The sequence below is a fragment of the Salmo salar genome, chromosome 05 (genome assembly GCF_965601325.2).
Source record: "Salmo salar chromosome 05, fSalSal1, whole genome shotgun sequence".
NCBI classification, from domain to species: Eukaryota; Metazoa; Chordata; class Actinopteri; order Salmoniformes; family Salmonidae; genus Salmo; species Salmo salar.
The window spans coordinates 18,413,228-18,435,000 of record NC_138295.1 but is presented as its reverse complement, the minus strand read 5'-3'; the positions used below and the strand labels follow the sequence as shown (position 1 = coordinate 18,435,000).

Genomic DNA, 21,773 nt, shown 5'->3' with positions numbered 1-21,773 from the left:
TTAGTTGTAGACTAGAGTAGGTAGTGTATGATGTTGTTAGTTGTAGACTAGAGTAGACAGTGTATGATGTTAGTTCTAGAGTAGAGAGTGTATGATGTTGTTAGTTGTAGACTAGAGTAGAGAGTGTATGATGTTGTTAGTTGTAGACTAGAGTAGGTAGTGTATGATGTTGTTAGTTGTAGACTAGAGTAGAGAGTGTATGATGTTGTTAGTTGTAGACTAGAGTAGGTAGTGTATGATGTTGTTGGTTGTAGACTAGAGTAGGTAGTGTATGATGTTGTTAGTTGTAGAGTAGAGAGTGTATGATGTTGTTAGTTGTAGACTAGAGTAGAGAGTGTATGATGTTGTTAGTTGTAGACTAGAGTAGAGAGTGTATGATGTTGTTGGTTGTAGACTAGAGTAGAGAGTGTATGATGTTGTTAGTTGTAGACTAGTGTAGGTAGTGTATGATGTTGTTAGTTGTAGACTAGAGTAGAGAGTGTATGATGTTGTTAGTTCTAGAGTAGTGTATGATGTTGTTAGTTGTAGAGTAGAGTAGGTAGTGTATGATGTTGTTAGTTGTAGACTAGTGTAGGTAGTGTATGATGTTGTTAGTTGTAGACTAGAGTAGGTAGTGTATGATGTTGTTAGTTGTAGACTAGAGTAGGTAGTGTATGATGTTGTTAGTTGTAGACTAGAGTAGGTAGTGTATGATGTTGTTGGTTGTAGACTAGAGTAGAGAGTGTATGATGTTGTTAGTTGTAGACTAGAGTAGGTAGTGTATGATGTTGTTAGTTGTAGACTAGAGTAGAGAGTGTATGATGTTGTTAGTTGTAGACTAGAGTAGAGAGTGTATGATGTTGTTAGTTGTAGACTAGAGTAGGTAGTGTATGATGTTGTTAGTTGTAGACTAGAGTAGACAGTGTATGATGTTGAGGTTGGCTAGAGTAGAGAGTGTATGATGTTGTTAGTTGTAGACTAGAGTAGAGAGTGTATGATGTTGTAGACTAGAGTAGGTAGTGTATGATGTTGTTAGTTCTAGAGTAAGTAGTGTATGATGTTGTTAGTTGTAGACTAGAGTAGAGAGTGTATGATGTTGTTAGTTGTAGACTAGAGTAGAGAGTGTATGATGTTGTTAGTTGTAGACTAGAGTAGGTAGTGTATGATGTTGTTAGTTGTAGACTAGAGTAGACAGTGTATGATGTTAGTTCTAGAGTAGAGAGTGTATGATGTTGTTAGTTGTAGACTAGAGTAGAGAGTGTATGATGTTGTAGACTAGAGTAGGTAGTGTATGATGTTGTTAGTTCTAGAGTAAGTAGTGTATGATGTTGTTAGTTGTAGACTAGAGTAGAGAGTGTATGATGTTGTTAGTTGTAGACTAGAGTAGATAGTGTATGATGTTGTTAGTTGTAGACTAGAGTAGGTAGTGTATGATGTTGTTAGTTGTAGACTAGAGTAGGTAGTGTATGATGTTGTTAGTTGTAGACTAGAGTAGAGAGTGTATGATGTTAGTTCTAGAGTAGAGAGTGTATGATGTTGTTAGTTGTAGACTAGAGTAGAGAGTGTATGATGTTGTAGACTAGAGTAGGTAGTGTATGATGTTGTTAGTTGTAGACTAGAGTAGAGAGTGTATGATGTTGTTAGTTCTAGAGTAGTGTAGGTAGTGTATGATGTTGTTAGTTGTAGACTAGAGTAGAGAGTGTATGATGTTGTTAGTTGTAGACTAGTGTAGGTAGTGTATAATGTTGTTAGTTGTAGACTAGAGTAGGTAGTGTATGATGTTGTTAGTTGTAGACTAGTGTAGGTAGTGTATGATGTTGTTAGTTGTAGACTAGAGTAGGTAGTGTATGATGTTGTTAGTTGTAGACTAGAGTAGGTAGTGTATGATGTTGTTAGTTGTAGACTAGAGTAGGTAGTGTATGATGTTGTTGGTTGTAGACTAGAGTAGAGAGTGTATGATGTTGTTAGTTGTAGACTAGAGTAGGTAGTGTATGATGTTGTTTGTTGTAGACTAGAGTAGGTAGTGTATGATGTTGTTAGTTGTAGACTAGAGTAGAGAGTGTATGATGTTGTTAGTTGTAGACTAGAGTAGGTAGTGTATGATGTTGTTAGTTGTAGACTAGAGTAGACAGTGTATGATGTTGTTAGTTGTAGATTAGAGTAGAGAGTGTATGATGTTGTTAGTTGTAGACTAGAGTAGAGAGTGTATGATGTTGTTAGTTGTAGACTAGCGTAGAGAGTGTATGATGTTGTTAGTTGTAGACTAGAGTAGAGTGTTTGATGTTGTTAGTTGTAGACTAGAGTAGGTAGTGTATGATGTTGTTAGTTGTAGACTAGTGTAGGTAGTGTATGATGTTGTTGGTTGTAGACTAGAGTAGAGAGTGTATGATGTTGTTAGTTGTAGACTAGAGTAGAGAGTGTAGGAGGTTGTTAGTTGTAGACTAGAGTAGGTAGTGTATGATGTTGTTAGTTGTAGACTAGAGTAGGTAGTGTATGATGTTGTTAGTTGTAGACTAGAGTAGAGAGTGTATGATGTTGTTAGTTGTAGACTAGAGTAGAGAGTGTATGATGTTAGTTGTAGACTAGCGTAGAGAGTGTATGATGTTGTTAGTTGTAGACTAGAGTAGAGAGTGTTTGATGTTGTTAGTTGTAGACTAGAGTAGGTAGTGTATGATGTTGTTAGTTGTAGACTAGAGTAGAGAGTGTTTGATGTTGTTAGTTGTAGACGAGAGTAGGTAGTGTATGATGTTGTTAGTTGTAGACTAGAGTAGAGAGTGTATGATGTTCTTAGTTCTAGAGTAGTGAGTGTATGATGTTGTTAGTTGTAGACTAGAGTAGGTAGTGTATGATGTTGTTGGTTGTAGACTAGAGTAGAGAGTGTATGATGTTGTTAGTTGTAGACTAGAGTAGAGAGTGTATGATCTTAGTTGTAGACTAGAGTAGGTAGTGTATGATGTTGTTAGTTGTAGACTAGAGTAGGTAGTGTATGATGTTGTTAGTTGTAGACTAGAGTAGGTAGTGTATGATGTTGTTAGTTGTAGACTAGAGTAGAGAGTGTATGATGTTGTTAGTTGTAGACTAGAGTAGAGAGTGTATGATGTTAGTTGTAGACTAGCGTAGAGAGTGTATGATGTTGTTAGTTGTAGACTAGAGTAGAGAGTGTTTGATGTTGTTAGTTGTAGACTAGAGTAGGTAGTGTATGATGTTGTTAGTTGTAGACTAGAGTAGAGAGTGTTTGATGTTGTTAGTTGTAGACGAGAGTAGGTAGTGTATGATGTTGTTAGTTGTAGACTAGAGTAGAGAGTGTATGATGTTGTTAGTTCTAGAGTAGTGAGTGTATGATGTTGTTAGTTGTAGACTAGAGTAGGTAGTGTATGATGTTGTTGGTTGTAGACTAGAGTAGAGAGTGTATGATGTTGTTAGTTGTAGACTAGAGTAGGTAGTGTATGATGTTGTTAGTTGTAGACTAGAGTAGGTAGTGTATGATGTTGTTAGTTGTAGACTAGAGTAGAGAGTGTATGATGTTGTTAGTTGTAGACTAGAGTAGGTAGTGTATAATGTTGTTAGTTGTAGACTAGAGTAGGTAGTGTATGATGTTGTTAGTTGTAGACTAGTGTAGGTAGTGTATGATGTTGTTAGTTGTAGACTAGAGTAGGTAGTGTATGATGTTGTTAGTTGTAGACTAGAGTAGAGAGTGTATGATGTTGTTAGTTGTAGACTAGAGTAGAGAGTGTATGATGTTGTTACTTGTAGACTAAAGTAGAGAGTGTATGATGTTGTTAGTTGTAGACTAGAGTAGAGAGTGTATGATGTTGTTAGTTGTAGACTAGAGTAGGTAGTGTATAATGTTGTTAGTTGTAGACTAGAGTAGGTAGTGTATGATGTTGTTAGTTGTAGACTAGTGTAGGTAGTGTATGATGTTGTTAGTTGTAGACTAGAGTAGAGAGTGTATGATGTTGTTAGTTGTAGACTAGAGTAGAGAGTGTATGATGTTGTTGGTTGTAGACTAGAGTAGAGAGTGTATGATGTTGTTAGTTGTAGACTAGAGTAGGTAGTGTATGATGTTGTTCGTTGTAGACTAGAGTAGGTAGTGTATGATGTTGTTAGTTGTAGACTAGAGTAGGTAGTGTATGATGTTGTTAGTTGTAGACTAGAGTAGGTAGTGTATGATGTTGTTAGTTGTAGACTAGAGTAGGTAGTGTATGATGTTGTTAGTTGTAGACTAGAGTAGAGAGTGTATGATGTTGTTAGTTGTAGACTAGAGTAGAGAGTGTATGATGTTGTTAGTTGTAGAATAGAGTGGAGAGTGTATGATGTTAGTTGTAGACTAGAGTAGAGAGTGTATGATGTTGTTAGTTCTAGAGTAGGTAGTGTATGATGCTGTTGGTTGTAGACTAGAGTAGGTAGTGTATGATGTTAGTTGTCGACTAGAGTAGAGAGTGTATGATGTTGGTTGTAGACTAGAGTACAGAGTGTATGATGTTGTTAGTTGTAGACTAGAGTGGAGAGTGTATGATGTTAGTTGTAGACTAGAGTAGAGAGTGTATGATGTTGTTAGTTGTAGACTAGAGTAGAGTGTATGATGTTGTAGACTAGAGTAGAGAGTGTATGATGTTAGTTGTAGACTAGAGTAGGTAGTGTATGATGTTGTTAGTCGTAGACTAGAGTAGGTAGTGTATGATGTTGTTAGTTGTAGACTAGAGTAGAGAGTGTATGATGTTAGTTGTAGACTAGAGTAGGTAGTGTATGATGTTGTTAGTTGTAGACAAGAGTAGGTAGTGTATGATGTTGTTAGTTGTAGACTAGAGTAGGTAGTGTATGATGTTGTTGGTTGTAGACTAGAGTAGAGAGTGTATGATGTTGTTAGTTGTAGACTAGAGTAGTGAGTGTATGATGTTGTTAGTTGTAGACTAGAGTAGAGAGTGTATGATGTTGTTAGTTGTAGACTAGAGTAGAGAGTGTATGATGTTGTAGACTAGAGTAGAGAGTGTATGATGTTGTTAGTTGTAGACTAGAGTAGAGAGTGTATGATGTTGTTAGTTGTAGACTAGTGTAGGTAGTGTATGATGTTGTTAGTTCTAGAGTAGGTAGTGTATGATGTTGTTGGTTGTAGAGTAGAGTAGAGAGTGTATGATGTTGTTAGTTGTAGACTAGAGTAGAGAGTGTATGATGTTGTTAGTTGTAGACTAGTGTAGGTAGTGTATGATGTTGTTAGTTCTAGAGTAGAGAGTGTATGATGTTGTTGGTTGTAGAGTAGAGTAGAGAGTGTATGATGTTGTTAGTTGTAGACTAGAGTAGAGAGTGTAGGAGGTTGTTAGTTGTAGACTAGAGTAGAGAGTGTATGATGTTGTTAGTTGTAGACTAGAGTAGAGAGTGTATGATGTTGTTAGTTCTAGAGTAGAGAGTGTATGATGTTGTTAGTTGTAGACTAGTGTATGTAGTGTATGATGTTGTTAGTTGTAGACTAGAGTAGAGAGTGTATGATGTTGTTAGTTCTAGAGTAGGTAGTGTATGATGTTGTTAGTTGTAGACTAGAGTAGAGAGTGTATGATGTTGTTAGTTCTAGAGTAGGTAGTGTATGATGTTGTTAGTTGTAGACTAGAGTAGAGAGTGTATGATGTTGTTGGTTGTAGACTAGAGTAGAGAGTGTATGATGTTGTTAGTTGTAGACTAGAGTAGAGTGTGTATGATGTTGTTAGTTGTAGACTAGAGTAGAGAGTGTATGATGTTGTTAGTTGTAGACTAGAGTAGATAATGTATGATGTTGTTAGTTGTAGACTAGAGTAGAGAGTGTATGATGTTGTTAGTTGTAGACTAGAGTAGGTAGTGTATGATGTTGTTAGTTGTTGACTAGAGTAGAGAGTGTATGATGTTGTTAGTTCTAGAGTAGGTAGTGTATGATGTTGTTGGTTGTAGACTAGAGTAGATAGTGTATGATGTTGTTAGTTGTACACTAGAGTAGAGAGTGTATGATGTTGTTAGTTGTAGACTAGAGTAGGTAGTGTATGATGTTGTTAGTTCTAGAGTAGAGAGTGTATGATGTTGTTGGTTGTAGACTCGAGTAGGTAGTGTATGATGCTGGTAGTTGTAGACTAGAGTAGAGAGTGTATGATGTTGTTAGTTGTAGACTAGAGTAGAGAGTGTATGATGTTGTTAGTTGTAGACTAGAGTAGGTAGTGTATGATGTTGTTAGTTGTAGACTAGAGTAGAGAGTGTATGATGTTGTTAGTTGTAGACTACAGTAGAGAGTGTATGATGTTGTTAGTTGTAGACTAGAGTAGAGAGTGTATAATGTTGTTAGTTGTAGACTAGAGTAGAGAGTGTATGATGTTGTTAGTTGTAGACTAGAGTAGAGAGTGTATAATGTTGTTAGTTGTAGACTAGAGTAGAGAGTGTATGATCTTGTTAGTTCTAGAGTAGGTAGTGTATGATGCTGTTGGTTGTAGACTAGAGTAGGTAGTGTATGATGTTGTTAGTTGTAGACTAGAGTAGAGAGTGTATGATGTTGGTTGTAGACTAGAGTAGAGAGTGTATGATGTTGTTAGTTGTAGACTAGAGTGGAGAGTGTATGATGTTAGTTGTAGACTAGAGTAGAGAGTGTATGATGTTGTTAGTCGTAGACTAGAGTAGGTAGTGTATGATGTTAGTTGTAGACTAGAGTAGAGAGTGTATGATGTTAGTTGTAGACTAGAGTAGGTAGTGTATGATGTTGTTAGTTGTAGACAAGAGTAGGTAGTGTATGATGTTGTTAGTTGTAGACTAGAGTAGGTAGTGTATGATGTTGTTAGTTGTAGACTAGAGTAGGTAGTGTATGATGTTGTTGGTTGTAGACTAGAGTAGTGAGTGTATGATGTTGTTAGTTGTAGACTAGAGTAGAGAGTGTATGATGTTGTTAGTTGTAGACTACAGTAGAGAGTGTATGATGTTGTTAGTTGTAGACTAGAGTAGAGAGTGTATGATGTTAGTTGTAGACTAGAGTAGGTAGTGTATGATGTTGTTAGTTGTAGACTAGAGTAGAGAGTGTATGATGTTGTTAGTTGTAGACTAGAGTAGTGAGTGTATGATGTTGTTAGTTGTAGACTAGAGTAGGAAGTGTATGATGTTGTTAGTTGTAGACTAGAGTAGAGAGTGTATGATGTTTTTAGTTGTAGACTAGAGTAGAGAGTGTATGATGTTGTTAGTTGTAGACTAGAGTAGAGAGTGTATGATGTTGTTAGTTGTAGACTAGAGTAGGTAGTGTATGATGTTGTTAGTTGTAGACTAGAGTAGGTAGTGTATGATGTTGTTAGTTGTAGACTAGAGTAGAGAGTGTATGATGTTGTTAGTTGTAGACTAGAGTAGGTAGTGTATGATGTTGTTAGTTGTAGACTAGAGTAGGTAGTGTATGATGTTGTTAGTTGTAGACTAGAGTAGAGAGTGTATGATGTTGTTAGTTCTAGAGTAGGTAGTGTATGATGTTGTTGGTTGTAGACTAGAGTAGAGAGTGTATGATGTTGTTAGTTGTAGACTAGAGTAGGTAGTGTATGATGTTGTTAGTTGTAGACTAGAGTAGAGAGTGTATGATGTTGTTAGTTGTAGACTAGAGTAGGTAGTGTATGATGTTGTTAGTTGTAGACTAGAGTAGAGAGTGTATGATGTTGTAGACTAGAGTAGAGAGTGTATGATGTTGTTAGTTGTAGACTAGAGTAGGTAGTGTATGATGTTGTTAGTTCTAGAGTAGAGAGTGTATGATGTTGTTGGTTGTAGACTAGTGTATGTAGTGTATGATGTTGTTAGTTGTAGACTAGAGTAGAGAGTGTATGATGTTGTAGACTAGAGTAGAGAGTGTATGATGTTGTTAGTTGTAGACTAGAGTAGAGAGTGTATGATGTTGTTAGTTGTAGACTAGAGTAGAGAGTGTATGATGTTGTTAGTTGTAGACTACAGTAGAGAGTGTATGATGTTGTTAGTTGTAGACTAGAGTAGAGAGTGTATGATGTTGTAGACTAGAGTAGAGAGTGTATGATGTTGTTGGTTGTAGACTAGAGTAGGTAGTGTATGATGTTAGTTGTAGACTAGAGTAGGTAGTGTATGATGTTGTTAGTTGTAGACTAGAGTAGAGAGTGTATGATGTTGTTAGTTGTAGACTAGAGTAGAGAGTGTATGATGTTGTTAGTTGTAGACTACAGTAGAGAGTGTATGATGTTGTTAGTTGTAGACTAGAGTAGAGAGTGTATGATATTGTTAGTTGTAGACTACAGTAGAGAGTGTATGATGTTGTTAGTTGTAGACTAGAGTAGAGAGTGTATGATGTTGTTAGTTGTAGACTAGAGTAGAGAGTGTATGATGTTAGTTGTAGACTAGAGTAGGTAGTGTATGATGTTGTTAGTTCTAGAGTAGGTAGTGTATGATGTTGTTGGTTGTAGACTAGAGTAGGTAGTGTATGATGTTGTTAGTTGTAGACTAGAGTAGGTAGTGTATGATGTTGTTAGTTGTAGACTAGAGTAGGTAGTGTATAATGTTGTTAGTTGTAGACTAGAGTAGAGAGTGTATGATGTTGTTAGTTGTAGACTAGAGTAGGTAGTGTATGATGTTGTTAGTTGTAGACTAGAGTAGAGAGTGTATGATGTTGTTAGTTGTAGACTAGAGTAGGTAGTGTATGATGTTGTTAGTTGTAGACTAGAGTAGGTAGTGTATGATGTTGTTAGTTGTAGACTAGAGTAGAGAGTGTATGATGTTGTTAGTTGTAGACTAAAGTAGAGAGTGTATGATGTTGTTAGTTGTAGACTAGAGTAGGTAGTGTATGATGTTGTTAGTTGTAGACTAGAGTAGGTAGTGTATGATGTTGTTAGTTGTAGACTAGAGTAGGTAGTGTATGATGTTGTTAGTTGTAGACTAAAGTAGAGAGTGTATGATGTTGTTAGTTGTAGACTAGAGTAGAGAGTGTATGATGTTGTTAGTTGTAGACTAGAGTAGAGAGTGTATGATGTTGTTAGTTGTAGACTAGAGTAGAGAGTGTATGATGTTGTTAGTTGTAGACTAGAGTAGGTAGTGTATGATGTTGTTAGTTGTAGACTAGAGTAGGTAGTGTATGATGTTGTTAGTTGTAGACTAGAGTAGGTAGTGTATGATGTTGTTAGTTGTAGACTAAAGTAGAGAGTGTATGATGTTGTTAGTTGTAGACTAGAGTAGGTAGTGTATGATGTTGTTAGGTGTAGACTAGAGTAGGTAGTGTATGATGTTGTTAGTTGTAGACTAGAGTAGAGAGTGTATGATGTTGTTAGTTGTAGACTAGAGTAGGTAGTGTATGATGTTGTTAGTTGTAGACTAGAGTAGAGAGTGTATGATGTTGTTAGTTGTAGACTAGAGTAGGTAGTGTATGATGTTAGTTGTAGACTTGAGTAGGTAGTGTATGATGTTGTTAGTTGTAGACTAGAGTAGGTAGTGTATGATGTTGTTAGTTGTAGACTAGAGTAGAGAGTGTATGATGTTGTTAGTTGTAGACTAGAGTAGAGAGTGTATGATGTTGTTAGTTCTAGAGTAGGTAGTGTATGATGTTGTTAGTTGTAGACTAGAGTAGAGAGTGTATGATGTTGTTAGTTGTAGACTACAGTAGAGAGTGTATGATGTTGTTAGTTGTAGACTAGAGTAGAGAGTGTATGATGTTGTTAGTTCTAGAGTAGGTAGTGTATGATGTTGTTAGTTGTAGACTAGAGTAGAGAGTGTATGATGTTGTTAGTTGTACACTAGAGTAGGTAGTGTATGATGTTGTTAGTTGTAGACTAGAGTAGAGAGTGTATGATGTTAGTTGTAGACTAGAGTAGAGAGTGTATGATGTTGTTAGTTGTAGACTAGAGTAGAGAGTGTATGATGTTGTTGGTTGTAGAGTAGAGTAGTGAGTGTATGATGTTGTTAGTTGTAGACTAGAGTAGAGAGTGTATGATGTTGTTAGTTGTAGACTAGAGTAGAGAGTGTATGATGTTGTTAGTTGTAGACTAGAGTAGAGAGTGTATGATGTTGTTAGTTGTAGACTAGAGTAGAGAGTGTATGATGTTGTTAGTTGTAGACTAGAGTAGGTAGTGTATGATGTTGTTAGTTGTAGACTAGAGTAGGTAGTGTATGATGTTGTTAGTTGTAGACTAGTGTAGGTAGTGTATGATGTTGTTAGTTGTAGACTAGAGTAGGTAGTGTATGATGTTGTTAGTTGTAGACTAGAGTAGAGAGTGTATGATGTTGTTAGTTGTAGACTAGAGTAGAGAGTGTATGATGTTGTTAGTTGTAGACTAGAGTATCTCGTGTGTGACGTTTTATGCTTCTGTCCCTGCAGGATGGACGGTTGTACCGGCAGCCCCGTCGTCCACGCCAACCCTACCTGACAGAGAGCACGGGCAGCCTTCCATCCAGCCCCTATCATCTCCCTGACGACGAGGCCTACGAGACCACGCAGGAGTACGCCTCCTCCCGTGAACCAATCAGGAGCCGCCGGCGCCCACGTCGGAACCGCCTCAATGGACATGTCTCCCAGCGTGCAATGGGCCTACGGGACAACAGCTCTCAGAGCTTCAGCCAATCAGAGGAGGAGGAGGAGGAAGAGGAGGGGCAAGGAGAGAGCACTCCTTTCCTCAGTATGCAGAACATGAACATGGAGCCGTGCGAACGTGGGTACCGATCATCTACTGCCCCTGCCCCGACCGCCGACATACGGACTCACCGGGCGCAGGGGCGGCCAAGCACCCGCAGCAACGGACACAGTAAAAGCTCCCAGTCGCGCTCCTCCAAAAATGACAACGCACCCCTTTAAGACCCGCCCGCCTTGACCACTGACCTCTAACCCTTGACCCCGACCCCCCTGACCCACCTAAAGACAACAGTGGAGTAGAGACCTGCACCTAGGAGAAATATTTTTATTTTGTATAACAGACAGATATTCTAAATAAATGAAATATTTATTTTCATTTCAGCAAAAATTGTCTACTAGCTAACAGCAAAGACTTTTTTTATAGGGAAAAATATTTATATGTAAAGTTTTTGATTTACAGCGTTATGAGAGAAAAAAATGATTACGTGCCAATTTTTTCACGAGTTAGATAATAGAATAATATTGTGGTGCCTTTTGCTGTGTGCTGAAGCCAGAGGTACAGTTGAGTTTTTGTAGCCTTTCTAATACAGACTCCTCATTTTATAGACCTCTTTACTTTGACTTCCTCTGATTTAGGATCTCCCTGTTTGAACTGTGATATGATTCTGGCATCATGCAATATGAATCACCCCTGTGTAACGGTGTATGTTTACATGAGTATGATCCACACGCAGATGTTTTTTCACGGGGGACATTTATCACAGACGCAACTGGATGTGGTGTCCTGTCCTGGTACAGGAAGTGAAGCGCTAGTTTTTGATGAGTTGCTCCAACAAACTCACATCAGTCATTCATGTCATCATCCGTCCGCCTGTCATTGTATGTGTATTGTTTCAGAGGAATGCAGGTGATCCAAGGTACCTGCACAGGTGTTCAGGGTTTCTACATGGGAATGAGTGTAGGTGACGGTTGTGGTGTGTGTGTGCGTGTGCGTATGCATGCGTGTGTGTACGCACTCCATGATGAGTTGTAGTCTGGTCAGAGCAAGGGAGACATGAGTGTCCATTCAGCTATGAGGGTGTAGTCACTGTTAAACTGACATACTCAACCGGCCAATCGTCATGCTGCCAGAAGCTCCATTGCACTGTAAAACCTCCATCCATGAGCATTCATTGGCCAGGGAGCTGCCAATCCTACCAATCCAGTCAATCCAGCCTGATTCTGGCCTACATGGACTGCCCTCCCCCATTCCTATGCCAGCAGCTTAACTAAAGCCGCACTGTGTCTCAGGACTTTCACATCCCATCAAGAAAAAGACTCCATTTCCCAAGAGCCACCATGGTCCATAGGCCAGATCCATTATGTCCCTCTTCCTTGTCTGTTTTCATCTGTGATATAGTATGGAGCTATGGAAACTCTTGAAACTTGAAAAAAAAGTGGGTTTTAAAAATGCCAAAATATGCTGATATGGAGTTCATGTTGAGGCTCTTGGATGATTGTTCTATGACAGTGTAATGACACAGGTTTGTTCTGTGATGATGATGATGATGATGATGACGGCATTGGCTCGTAGTGATGATGGCACTGGTTTGCTGTGTGCTGTGACAAGTGACACAGGTTAATTTTAAAGTCTTTCCTACGTTGGCTGACTCACTGCAGTGTGTTTGAGTCTGTTCGGTTTGTCTTTTTTTAATCATAGCCAACAGATGGTATTGTATTATCGATTATTGCATCCTTTTTTGCATTCCTATACCTTTATTATTAACACAAGTATACCTTGCTTGGTCATATTGACTGAATGATCTGATATGTGTCTGTCTCTGTCTGACCCCGCCCTCTTGACAATGACAACATAGAGTATGACATAACCTATTATCATGGGATATGTTAGATTTACACATTACAACAGCTTGTCCACTCCGCTATGGGTTACAGGCATTCCTCAGAAAGGGTCCACCTCAGAAATACCATGAGATTAACTGGACAGAGAGCGTCCGGCTCCTCAACCTAAAAGAAAAAGGGTATTGTGTAAAATACATGAATCCCCATGAGTTGGTTTTAAATGAACATTTTAATTTGCCCCTTTACCAGTAGAGTCTCACAGGAGATGCATGTATCACAAAAAAATGTTATAATAAGTACCATATAAAAAATGACAACCAACTCCTTTGATGAATTCAGAGGATTATTGTGGAATATCATTTAGAGATATACATGTTATTTTCATGGCCCAAAGTTCTGGCTAGTTTGTCTTAGTATCACTGTATTCAATCTGGGATTTGCAATGTGGGATACTGCCAGTGAGGTAGTGTGCTTCTAGTGGTAGTTCAAATGTAAAATCCCCCCTTACCTCCTTCCCTTGCAATCAATCCTTCCTACCTTCCACATTTACTCACACACACACACACACACACACACACACACACACACACACACACACACACACACACACACACACACACACACACACACACACACACACACACACACACACACACACACACACACACACACACACACACACACACACACACCCTTCAACACGTCACATACACACAATGTTTGTTTTTACAGCAGTTGTCCTCATCTCCTTTACGCCCCCTCTCCCTCTCTTCTCCCCCCGCCCCCCTGCATGTCCTAGTGGTCCAGGTAGTTGGGTGCATGGGAAAAGAAGCAAGCAAATCGTTTTCCACTCAGTGAAAAGTGTCTTCATTTTAACATTCAGCAATAAATCCCCTTTTCTCATGTCTCCATTCTTGGAATATGCTATACGTTTTTTGCAAGTTTTATCAAAACATACTTGTAAAAAAGAAAAAGAACAATCCAAACCACCTCTTCATATGAAAATAAATCTTTATTCCTACCATTTTGAAAGTGTTGTCATTCTCTGTCACAAAGAAGAGGCCTCCTCCTTCATGACCCTCAAGGTGTAGGGGGGATTCTCAATCTTACGTCAGAAGCTATTTTTACCTGCCAGTTGATGACTGTCTATCAACCTGTAATAATTATTCTGCTTTATGCTGATCTCATTCATCTGTGTGACAGGTAAGGGTAAAACCAGAAAAATAGACCTTGAAAGCTTCTAGCCACTAGGTGGCAATATTTTAATGTCTTATCTCTTCCTTTTTAGATGCATATTTTCTACCCCAGCAAAGTATATTGCATCCTCACAAGTAACCAGTTTCCCTTTTATAGATCAAACAGGTTTTCCCACAAAATGATTTCCTTCCTTAGTGTGGTTATTCTCTGATTACAGATAGGTATGATTTTTATTGCCTGGAATATTGCTGGCATGATTCATCTGATCTACCATTCTACTAGGCTAAACTATTACTTAGATGGTCGTCTTTATTTGATGCAGTGGTGAAAAAAGTACCCAATTGTCATACTTAAGTAAAAGTAAAGATACCTTAATAGAAAAAGACCCAAGTAAAAGTCACCCAGTAAAATACTTCTTGAGTAAAAGTCTAAAAGTATTTGGTTTTAAATATACTTAAGTATCAAAAATATATGCAATTGCCAAAATATACTTAAGAATCAAAAGTAAAAGTATAAATCATTTCAAATTCCTTATATTAAGCAAACCAGATGGCACAGTTTTCTTTTTTTATTTATTTTTATTTATGGATAGCCAGGGGCACATTCCAACGCTCAAACATCATTTACAAACTAAGCATTTGTGTTTAGTGAGTCTGCCAGATCAGAGGCAGTAGGGATGACCAGGGATGTTCTCTTGATAAGAGCGTGAATTGGACCATTGTCCTGTCCTGCTAAGCATTAAAAAGTATTATTGAGTGTCAGGGAAAATGTATGGAGTAAAATGTACATTATTTTCTTTACGAATGTAGTGTAGGAAAAGATAAAGTAACCCTTCAACCCATCTGAGAAGTGTGTCTGAGTTTGGGCATGAGATCACCACCATAATGTCTCCTAATTATGCCCTTCATTTATCTATTTGATGCTTGTCATGAAATCAGAGGTGTAAAGTACTTAAGTAAAAATACTTTAAAGTACTACTTAGGTAGTATTACTTTATCTTTTCCTACACTACATTCGTAAAGAAAATAATGTACATTTTACTCCATACATTTTCCCTGACACTCAATAATATACTGCTCAAAAAAATAAAGGGAACACTTAAACAACACATCCTAGATCTGAATGAAAGAAATAATCTTATTAAGTACTTTTTTCTTTACATAGTTGAATGTGCTGACTACAAAATCACACAAAAATAATCAATGGAAATCCAATTTATCAACCCGTGGAGGTCTGGATTTGGAGTCACACTCAAAATTAAAGTGGAAAACCACACTACAGGCTGATCCAACTTTGATGAAATGTCCTTAAAACAAGGCTCAGTAGGGTGTGTGGCCTCAACGTGCCTGTATGACCTCCCTACAACGCCTGGGCATGCTCCTGATGAGATGGCAGATGGTCTCCTGAGGGATCTCCTCCCAGACCTGGACTAAAGCATCCGCCACCTCCTGGACAGTCTGTGGTGCAACGTGGCGTTGGTGGATGGAGCGAGACATGATGTTCCAGATGTGCTCAATTGGATTCAGGTCTGGGGAACGGGCGGGCCAGTCCATAGCATCAATGCCTTCCTCTTGCAGGAACTGCTGACACACTCCAGCCACATGAGGTCTAGCATTGTCTTGCATTAGGAGGAACCCAGGGCCAACCGCACCAGCATATGGTCTCACAAGGGGTCTGAGGATCTAATCTCGGTACCTAATGGCAGTCAGGCTTCCTCTGGCGAGCACATGGAGGGCTGTGTGGCCCCCCAAAGAAATGCCACCCCACACCATGACTGACCCACCGCCAAACCGATCATGCTGGAGGATGTTGCAGGCAGCAGAACGTTCTCCACGGCGTCTCCAGACACTGTCACGTCTGTCACGTGTGCTCATCTGTGAAGAGCACAGGGCGCCAGTGGCGAATTTGCCAATCTTGCTGTTCTCTGGCAAATGCCAAACGTCCTGCACGGTGTTGGGCTGTAAGCACAACCCCCACCTGTGGACGTCGGGCCCTCATACCACCCTCATGGAGTCTGTTTCTGACCGTTTGAGCAGACACATGCACATTTGTGGCCTGCTGGAGGTCATTTTGCAGGGCTCTGGCAGTGCTCCTCCTTGCACAAAGGCGGAGGTAGCGATCCTGCTGCTGGGTTGTTGCCCTCCTACGGCCTCCTCCACGTCTCCTGATGTACTGGCCTGTCTCCTGGTAGCGCCTCCATGCTCTGGACACTACGCTGACAGAGACAGCAAACCTTCTTGCCACAGCTCGCATTGATGTGCCATCCTGGATGAGCTGCACTACCTGAGCCACTTGTGTGGGTTGTAGACTCCGTCTCATGCTACCACTAGAGTGAAAGCACCGCCAGCATTCAAAAGTGACCAAAACATCAGCCAGGAAGCATAGGAACTGAGAAGTGGTCTGTGGTCACCACCTGCAGAACCACTCCTTTATTGGGGGTGTCTTGCTAATTGCCTATAATTTCCACCTGTTATCTATTCCATTTGCACAACAGCATGTGAAATTTATTGTCAATCAGTGTTGCTTCCTAAGTGGACAGTTTGATTTCACAGAAGTGTGATTGACTTGGAGTTACATTGTGTTGTTTAAGTGTTCCCTTTATTTTTTTGAGCAGTGTACATTTTTAATGCTTAGCAGGACAGGACAATGGTCCAATTCACGCACTTATCAAGAGAACATCCCTGGTCATACTGCAGAGAGAGAGGTGATGTTCTCTGTCAAAATGCCCCTGTACTGTACACACACTCACAAACGCATGCATGCGCACACACACACACACACACAATTACTATGACTGTGGTATGTGGTTGTATCACCTAGCTATCTTAAGATGAATGTAAGTCGATCTGGATAAGAGTCTGCTAAATGACTAACATGTCAATGTAGACACACACGTGATGAAATCATCAGATGTCTCATCTTCTTGTTGAATAAGATCCACCAACTCTGTTTATACTGAATCCAGATGTATGGTGCACACCTCATTCCTGAGACGCAGAGAGGACTTATCTCTCACAGCAAATGGACTGTAGTGAACACATATAATCTTGGTTTTTGCTGGGGAAATGACAAAACCGATGTCTCAATCTGTTTATTCAAGGTGGTTTCTGCAACACACACTTTGACATCATGCTTAACATTCCATACATTGTAGTGATTTGGGCGTGCAGTTGAGCAGGTATCAGCACATCTCGTAACTCCAGTTCTACCTGACAGCCATTGAAACGCTCAACCATCAGAGACAGTTAAAAGGAAATGCCTGGGAAGATTGTCTATGTACAATACAGGTGTTCCACAGATAAAGCACTGATACAATGCTGATAACAAACCATTGATCTGTGTTAGATATATATATATATATATATATATATATATATATATATATATTACATTTACTTTTTATAGCATTCTCTTCCAGCTTGGTGTTTGTCTGTGGTGGGCTACATTTGAAGTATTACCCAGTCCAAAGTGTGTGGTTTGCAAATCAAATCCAAATGTATTTGTGACATGCACCGAATACAACATACAATTTAAAAAAATATATAAATAATAATCCACCAAATTAGTGCACTAGGTCTTTATTACTCCTGTATGAGACTATAATGTCCTCTAAAATAGTATTAATAATATTATTATTGTTATCTCTGGAAGATAGAAGAAACGTTTTATTTTGTCATTTCTGTCAGTTTTGGTAGGTTTAGTATCAACAATGAGGGGAATAGATACAAAATTGAAATACAATATTTGTTTAAAGATTTTAAAGATCCACCCCTGTCTCCCTAGAACCTAATTTATCACATCTCAATGGGTGGTCCAGGTGTCCTCTGACATGGCATAAGTGGGGGCTTGGGCCTTTCCTCTATTGTCCTCAATTGCTCCTCTGTTGGAAGGATGACATCAGAGTGCACTTTCAGACCAACTCCTTGAATTACAAAACCCTTGAATTTCGCCATTATGTCTAAAAAAAACACTGTTTTATTCAAAACATAATTGTTTTACCCTTAGGTGTATTTACACTTCCAATATCGTTTTTCAACTGGAAATATAAAAAAAATGGAGTGGGACTTTAAACTAAATAAACAACAGTAACAAACGCATGGCATCTCTCTTGCTCTAATTTCTGACCAATTGGGGGAGTGCCCTTCGTGTATATACCTGCAACTTATTTTGCTGCATCGGTACATTCTTGCTCTACGGCCATGCTGTCTCACAAACGTTTGTGAAGGCCACTTCAGGGGACCATTAGGTCTCAGGGTCGTCTGAGAAGACCAAAGAAAATATCCTTTCATTGTTTTGTATTATTTGATTATATCATTTGCGTTTTGGTCGACTTGGTTTTTATATCAATTGGCTGGATACATTAGGCATATGAAAAGGAACGCTTAAAGCCATATGGGAAAACGGTAGTTTCCAAAGAATAAATCGAGGTAGGTTATGGTGTAATTTACAAATAATTGAGTATGTTTACATGTACACGAATAATTTTATATTTAACTGATTATAACAGTAGGCAGATCATGCAATAGTCATGTAATCACATTACTATGTTTATCTTAATCAGTGTAAGGTCAAAATCGAAGTACGCATACCCCGAATAAAACATGGTTTTCTGAGTCATTTTTCGAATTATTAGGACGTGTACACACCCTAATCGGCGTTCCAACTGTGTATTTGATCTGCGAATGTGGGAGCCTCACTCACTCAAGTGAAGTGAGTTTGTAACAACAGGTAGTTTTCACCTACAAACGTTATTATGTCCAAACTCAAAATTGTATTTATTGGCCAAGGCAGAAGCTAACTGAAGTTAACTGAAATGTGAGTCACACCAGAGAGGAAGAGGCTCATAATCATCAAGTGGCGTTTTTTATTGGGACGTAACATGGAGCACAGGGCGTGGATTAGCTAAAGAAACTGCAGAGCTCGACATTCAGGGCTGCGCGCTGGCCCGGCAACATCTGTCCAGAACGCCGGGACAGTTAATCAAGCTGTCATATGGCCCGCTTGGGCCAGGAGGCCTAAATGATCAAACTCCAAAACAGAAAAAGGATATGTAAAACATTGACGACGTCTGACGTTTCACACCTATTATCAACCAGCATTCGGTTCCTAAGCAAAAAATATGAAAACCTTCCCTCTGCCTTACTTGAGTGAGCCCCGCCTGAGTAGGCTACGTCATGTGAACTCACCCAGACCCGTCTCAGCGGAAGCAGGAAGATGATCAATTCATCAACGCACGCATTCAAAAGTGTTCCACCAGCTTTTCCGTCTTTTTCCATATCACAGTGATGTCATTATTAGCAAAGAAATGTTTACATAGACCTACACTGTAGAGCTGCTTGCTTGTCAAGAAATTACAATTATTTACACAAATCACTTGATGGTTAAATACAAAATGAATATTGTAATAATGCTATTCTGTAGTCAAGGCCTGTGCTATATAGTTGTTTAAAAAACAGATTGATTCCCGAAGCTGTTCATGAGCTATGTCGTTTATTTATCAGCTGCATTTTAACTGTGGCAAGAAAAAAAGACAAAAAACTCGGGAGTACACAACTCATCACACAGCTGATTGCTGCTCAGAAAGAAATGTCTTCTAATAAGCCCAGTCACTGCGTAACATTCCTAAATGCAATCAGCTGCATCATTCTTGGGAGAAGACATGTTTACTGTTGCCTTGTTTTCCACTTTATATTTCAAGGCCTACACATCACACTTCATGTTTTTACATACTTAAAACCATACTAAATGACTTAAAATCAGAAGTAACTATTCTTAGTTAGTCATACAGCTGTATTGACTTAAGTGACAAAATATTGCAATAATAAAATCATCCACCTCTTCCCTCCCGTCCTCTCTCACTCCCCTTATCATTCATCCCTCTCTCCCCTCACAACTCTTACCCATTTCTTTTTCACTCTTCTCCAAATGTATCTTGCCACCTCTTGCTCTTTCCTTTTCTCCTCTAGTTAAATGGCGCGATACCATTGCCGGTGGCGACGGGTGCTCCTGTGCCTGTGCTGTGCTCCCTGTGTCCTGGTAGGGTCTCTCTGTGTGTACGTCACCCTGGCTGTGTGTTATGGTATGACCACCAGTACAAGCCTGAGCAGCCCTGCCCCTATCCCACAAATTCTACCAGAGAACTTCATTGCACCAGGGCTTACCAGAAATGTCTACCTGGCCCCACACCCCACCAGCTCCTTCTGGGACCTCAAGCCCCACGGAGGGGCCCTCTGGAACCGGCTCCAGCTACACATTGACCGCCATTACAATCCCATCCTGATGCCCAAATCCAGCAAAGTGCACAATGACCATCTTGATACCAATAATAATAATTCAAACTATTTTCAGTTCTCCCTTCCCACCTTGAGTGCAGGGTTCTCTGAGATCGGGAACTTGACATCTCAAATGGAGCATTTTCAGGAGCTGCCCCTGCAGATGCAGATGTTTGTGAACTCCATGCATTTCAGGGACTACCCTGTCCTCATTGAGCCTGCTAAACTGTGTGGACGTGGGATAAGGAAGGGGCAGGGCCCTCTCCTACTGCTGGCCATCAAGACCCAGGGCCTGAACTTTGAGAACCGTCAGGCCATCCGGCAGACATGGGGCTGGGCGGGGCGGGTGGCAGGGGCGACGGGGAAAGGCGGGGTGGTGCGGAGGGTCTTCCTCCTGGGGAAGAACCATGAAGAATCCCATGTGGACATCAGTGAGCTGCTGCAGCTGGAGAACCGCCACTACGGGGACATCCTCCAGTGGGACTTTCATGACTCCTTCTTTAACCTCACCCTGAAGGACGTGCTGCTGTGGGACTGGCTCTCCACCCACTGCCCCCTGGCACGCTTCGTCTTTAAAGGGGACGATGACGTCCTGTTGCGGACCCCTGCTCTCTTAGACTACCTCCGGGAGCAGACGATCCAGTCAGGGGGGCCCGGGTCAGAGGGTATGAAGGTATTCATGGTAGGGGATGTGATACGAGCGGCTGTCCCCAACAGAGTCAACTCTACCAAGTACTTTATTCCTGATAGTTTCTATAAGGGGCTGTACCCTCCGTACGGGGGTGGGGGAGGGGTGGTGTACTCAGGGGAGCTTGCCCTGCGGCTCAACCGTATCTCCCGGCGAGTTCACCTGTATCCCATTGATGATGTCTACGTGGGCATGTGCCTCCACAGGCTCGGGGTCCACCCCATCCACCACCCCGCCTTCCTCACCTTCGACTTCCCCAAGAAAGAGGGGGTAGAGCAGTGTGCGTACCACACTATCTTACTGGTACACAAACGCAGCCCTGCTCAGGTGATGAAGCTGTGGTCGGAGATAATGAGGAACCAGACAGAATGCAGCAACACCATCCTGAGAACTGAGAAGGAGAAAAAGAATACACTTCTGATAGATCCATTTAGTGTGAAAGACAACGAGGGACAGGAACTTCTGACGGATCCATGGGGTCGTTCTGGAAATTCAGCTCTATAGTGAGGTAATCACTGACTGGCATAAAATTGACAAAGGATGAATAGTGATGGAGAAGGAATGCTACCACTTGAGAATAGGGAAGAGCCTGCAGGGCCTTCTGAAAGACCCTTGGGGTATGCCGGAAACTTCCACTCCACACTGAGGTAACCACTGACTGGTTGTTAAAAACTGAAGGTGATTAATTGACTGTCGAGAAGGAATGCTGCCACTTGAGAATGGGGAAGATGCAGGGCCTTCTGGGAGAACCACAGGGTACACCTGGAAACTTCCACTCATAGTGAGGCATTCAGACTGGCTTTCCTATTATAGAAAACAGACATATGGTGATTGACTATCGAGGTGTGCCTCCACTTGACAATGGCGAACATTACCAATTATTACTGTAAACCCAACAATGTAAAAAACCCAAGGTTACATTTGAGAAATAGTAGACTGTTTTAAAAGTGACTCAAATGATAGATGGAGAAAGGTATGCTACCAGCTGAGAATGGCCCTGTATTAAGGCCCCACAATGTGAGAAACGTGGACCTATGTTTGAGAGAAATACTGGATGTTGAAGAAACGTTTGTTTGGAAGTATTTATTGAAGTATAAACCAGAATGACTTAATTGGTACACGGTCATCTGTGATGAATGTCACTGTGAAGGCCATACATGTGCATTGCATACATAGCTCAACTGCCTCCTATTGAACGGGTTTTGGTTCCTTGCTGTGGGCATGAATTCTCATGCTC

The 21,773-nt window shown here is 40.3% G+C and overlaps 2 protein-coding genes across 2 annotated transcripts in view; both read left to right on the top strand.

Moving 5' to 3' along the window:
• The window catches only part of nrg2b (neuregulin 2b), a 63,838-nt gene extending 50,445 nt beyond the window's left edge, over positions 1-13,393 (top strand). Inside the window, exon 12 of the mRNA XM_014198977.3 lies at positions 10,286-13,393. Within this exon, the coding sequence (XP_014054452.1) occupies positions 10,286-10,759 (474 nt within the window). The 3' untranslated portion in view covers positions 10,760-13,393. The remainder of the gene's footprint in view (positions 1-10,285) is intronic.
• A 4,377-nt stretch (positions 13,394-17,770) lies between these two features.
• Positions 17,771-21,183, top strand: LOC106604396 (N-acetyllactosaminide beta-1,3-N-acetylglucosaminyltransferase 2). Its single transcript, XM_014198974.3, has 2 exons — positions 17,771-18,003; positions 19,543-21,183. Exon 2 carries the CDS (start codon positions 19,547-19,549, stop codon positions 21,038-21,040), a length of 1,494 nt encoding a protein of 497 aa, XP_014054449.1. The 5' UTR covers positions 17,771-18,003; positions 19,543-19,546; the 3' UTR covers positions 21,041-21,183.
• The last annotated feature ends 590 nt before the right edge of the window (positions 21,184-21,773 follow it).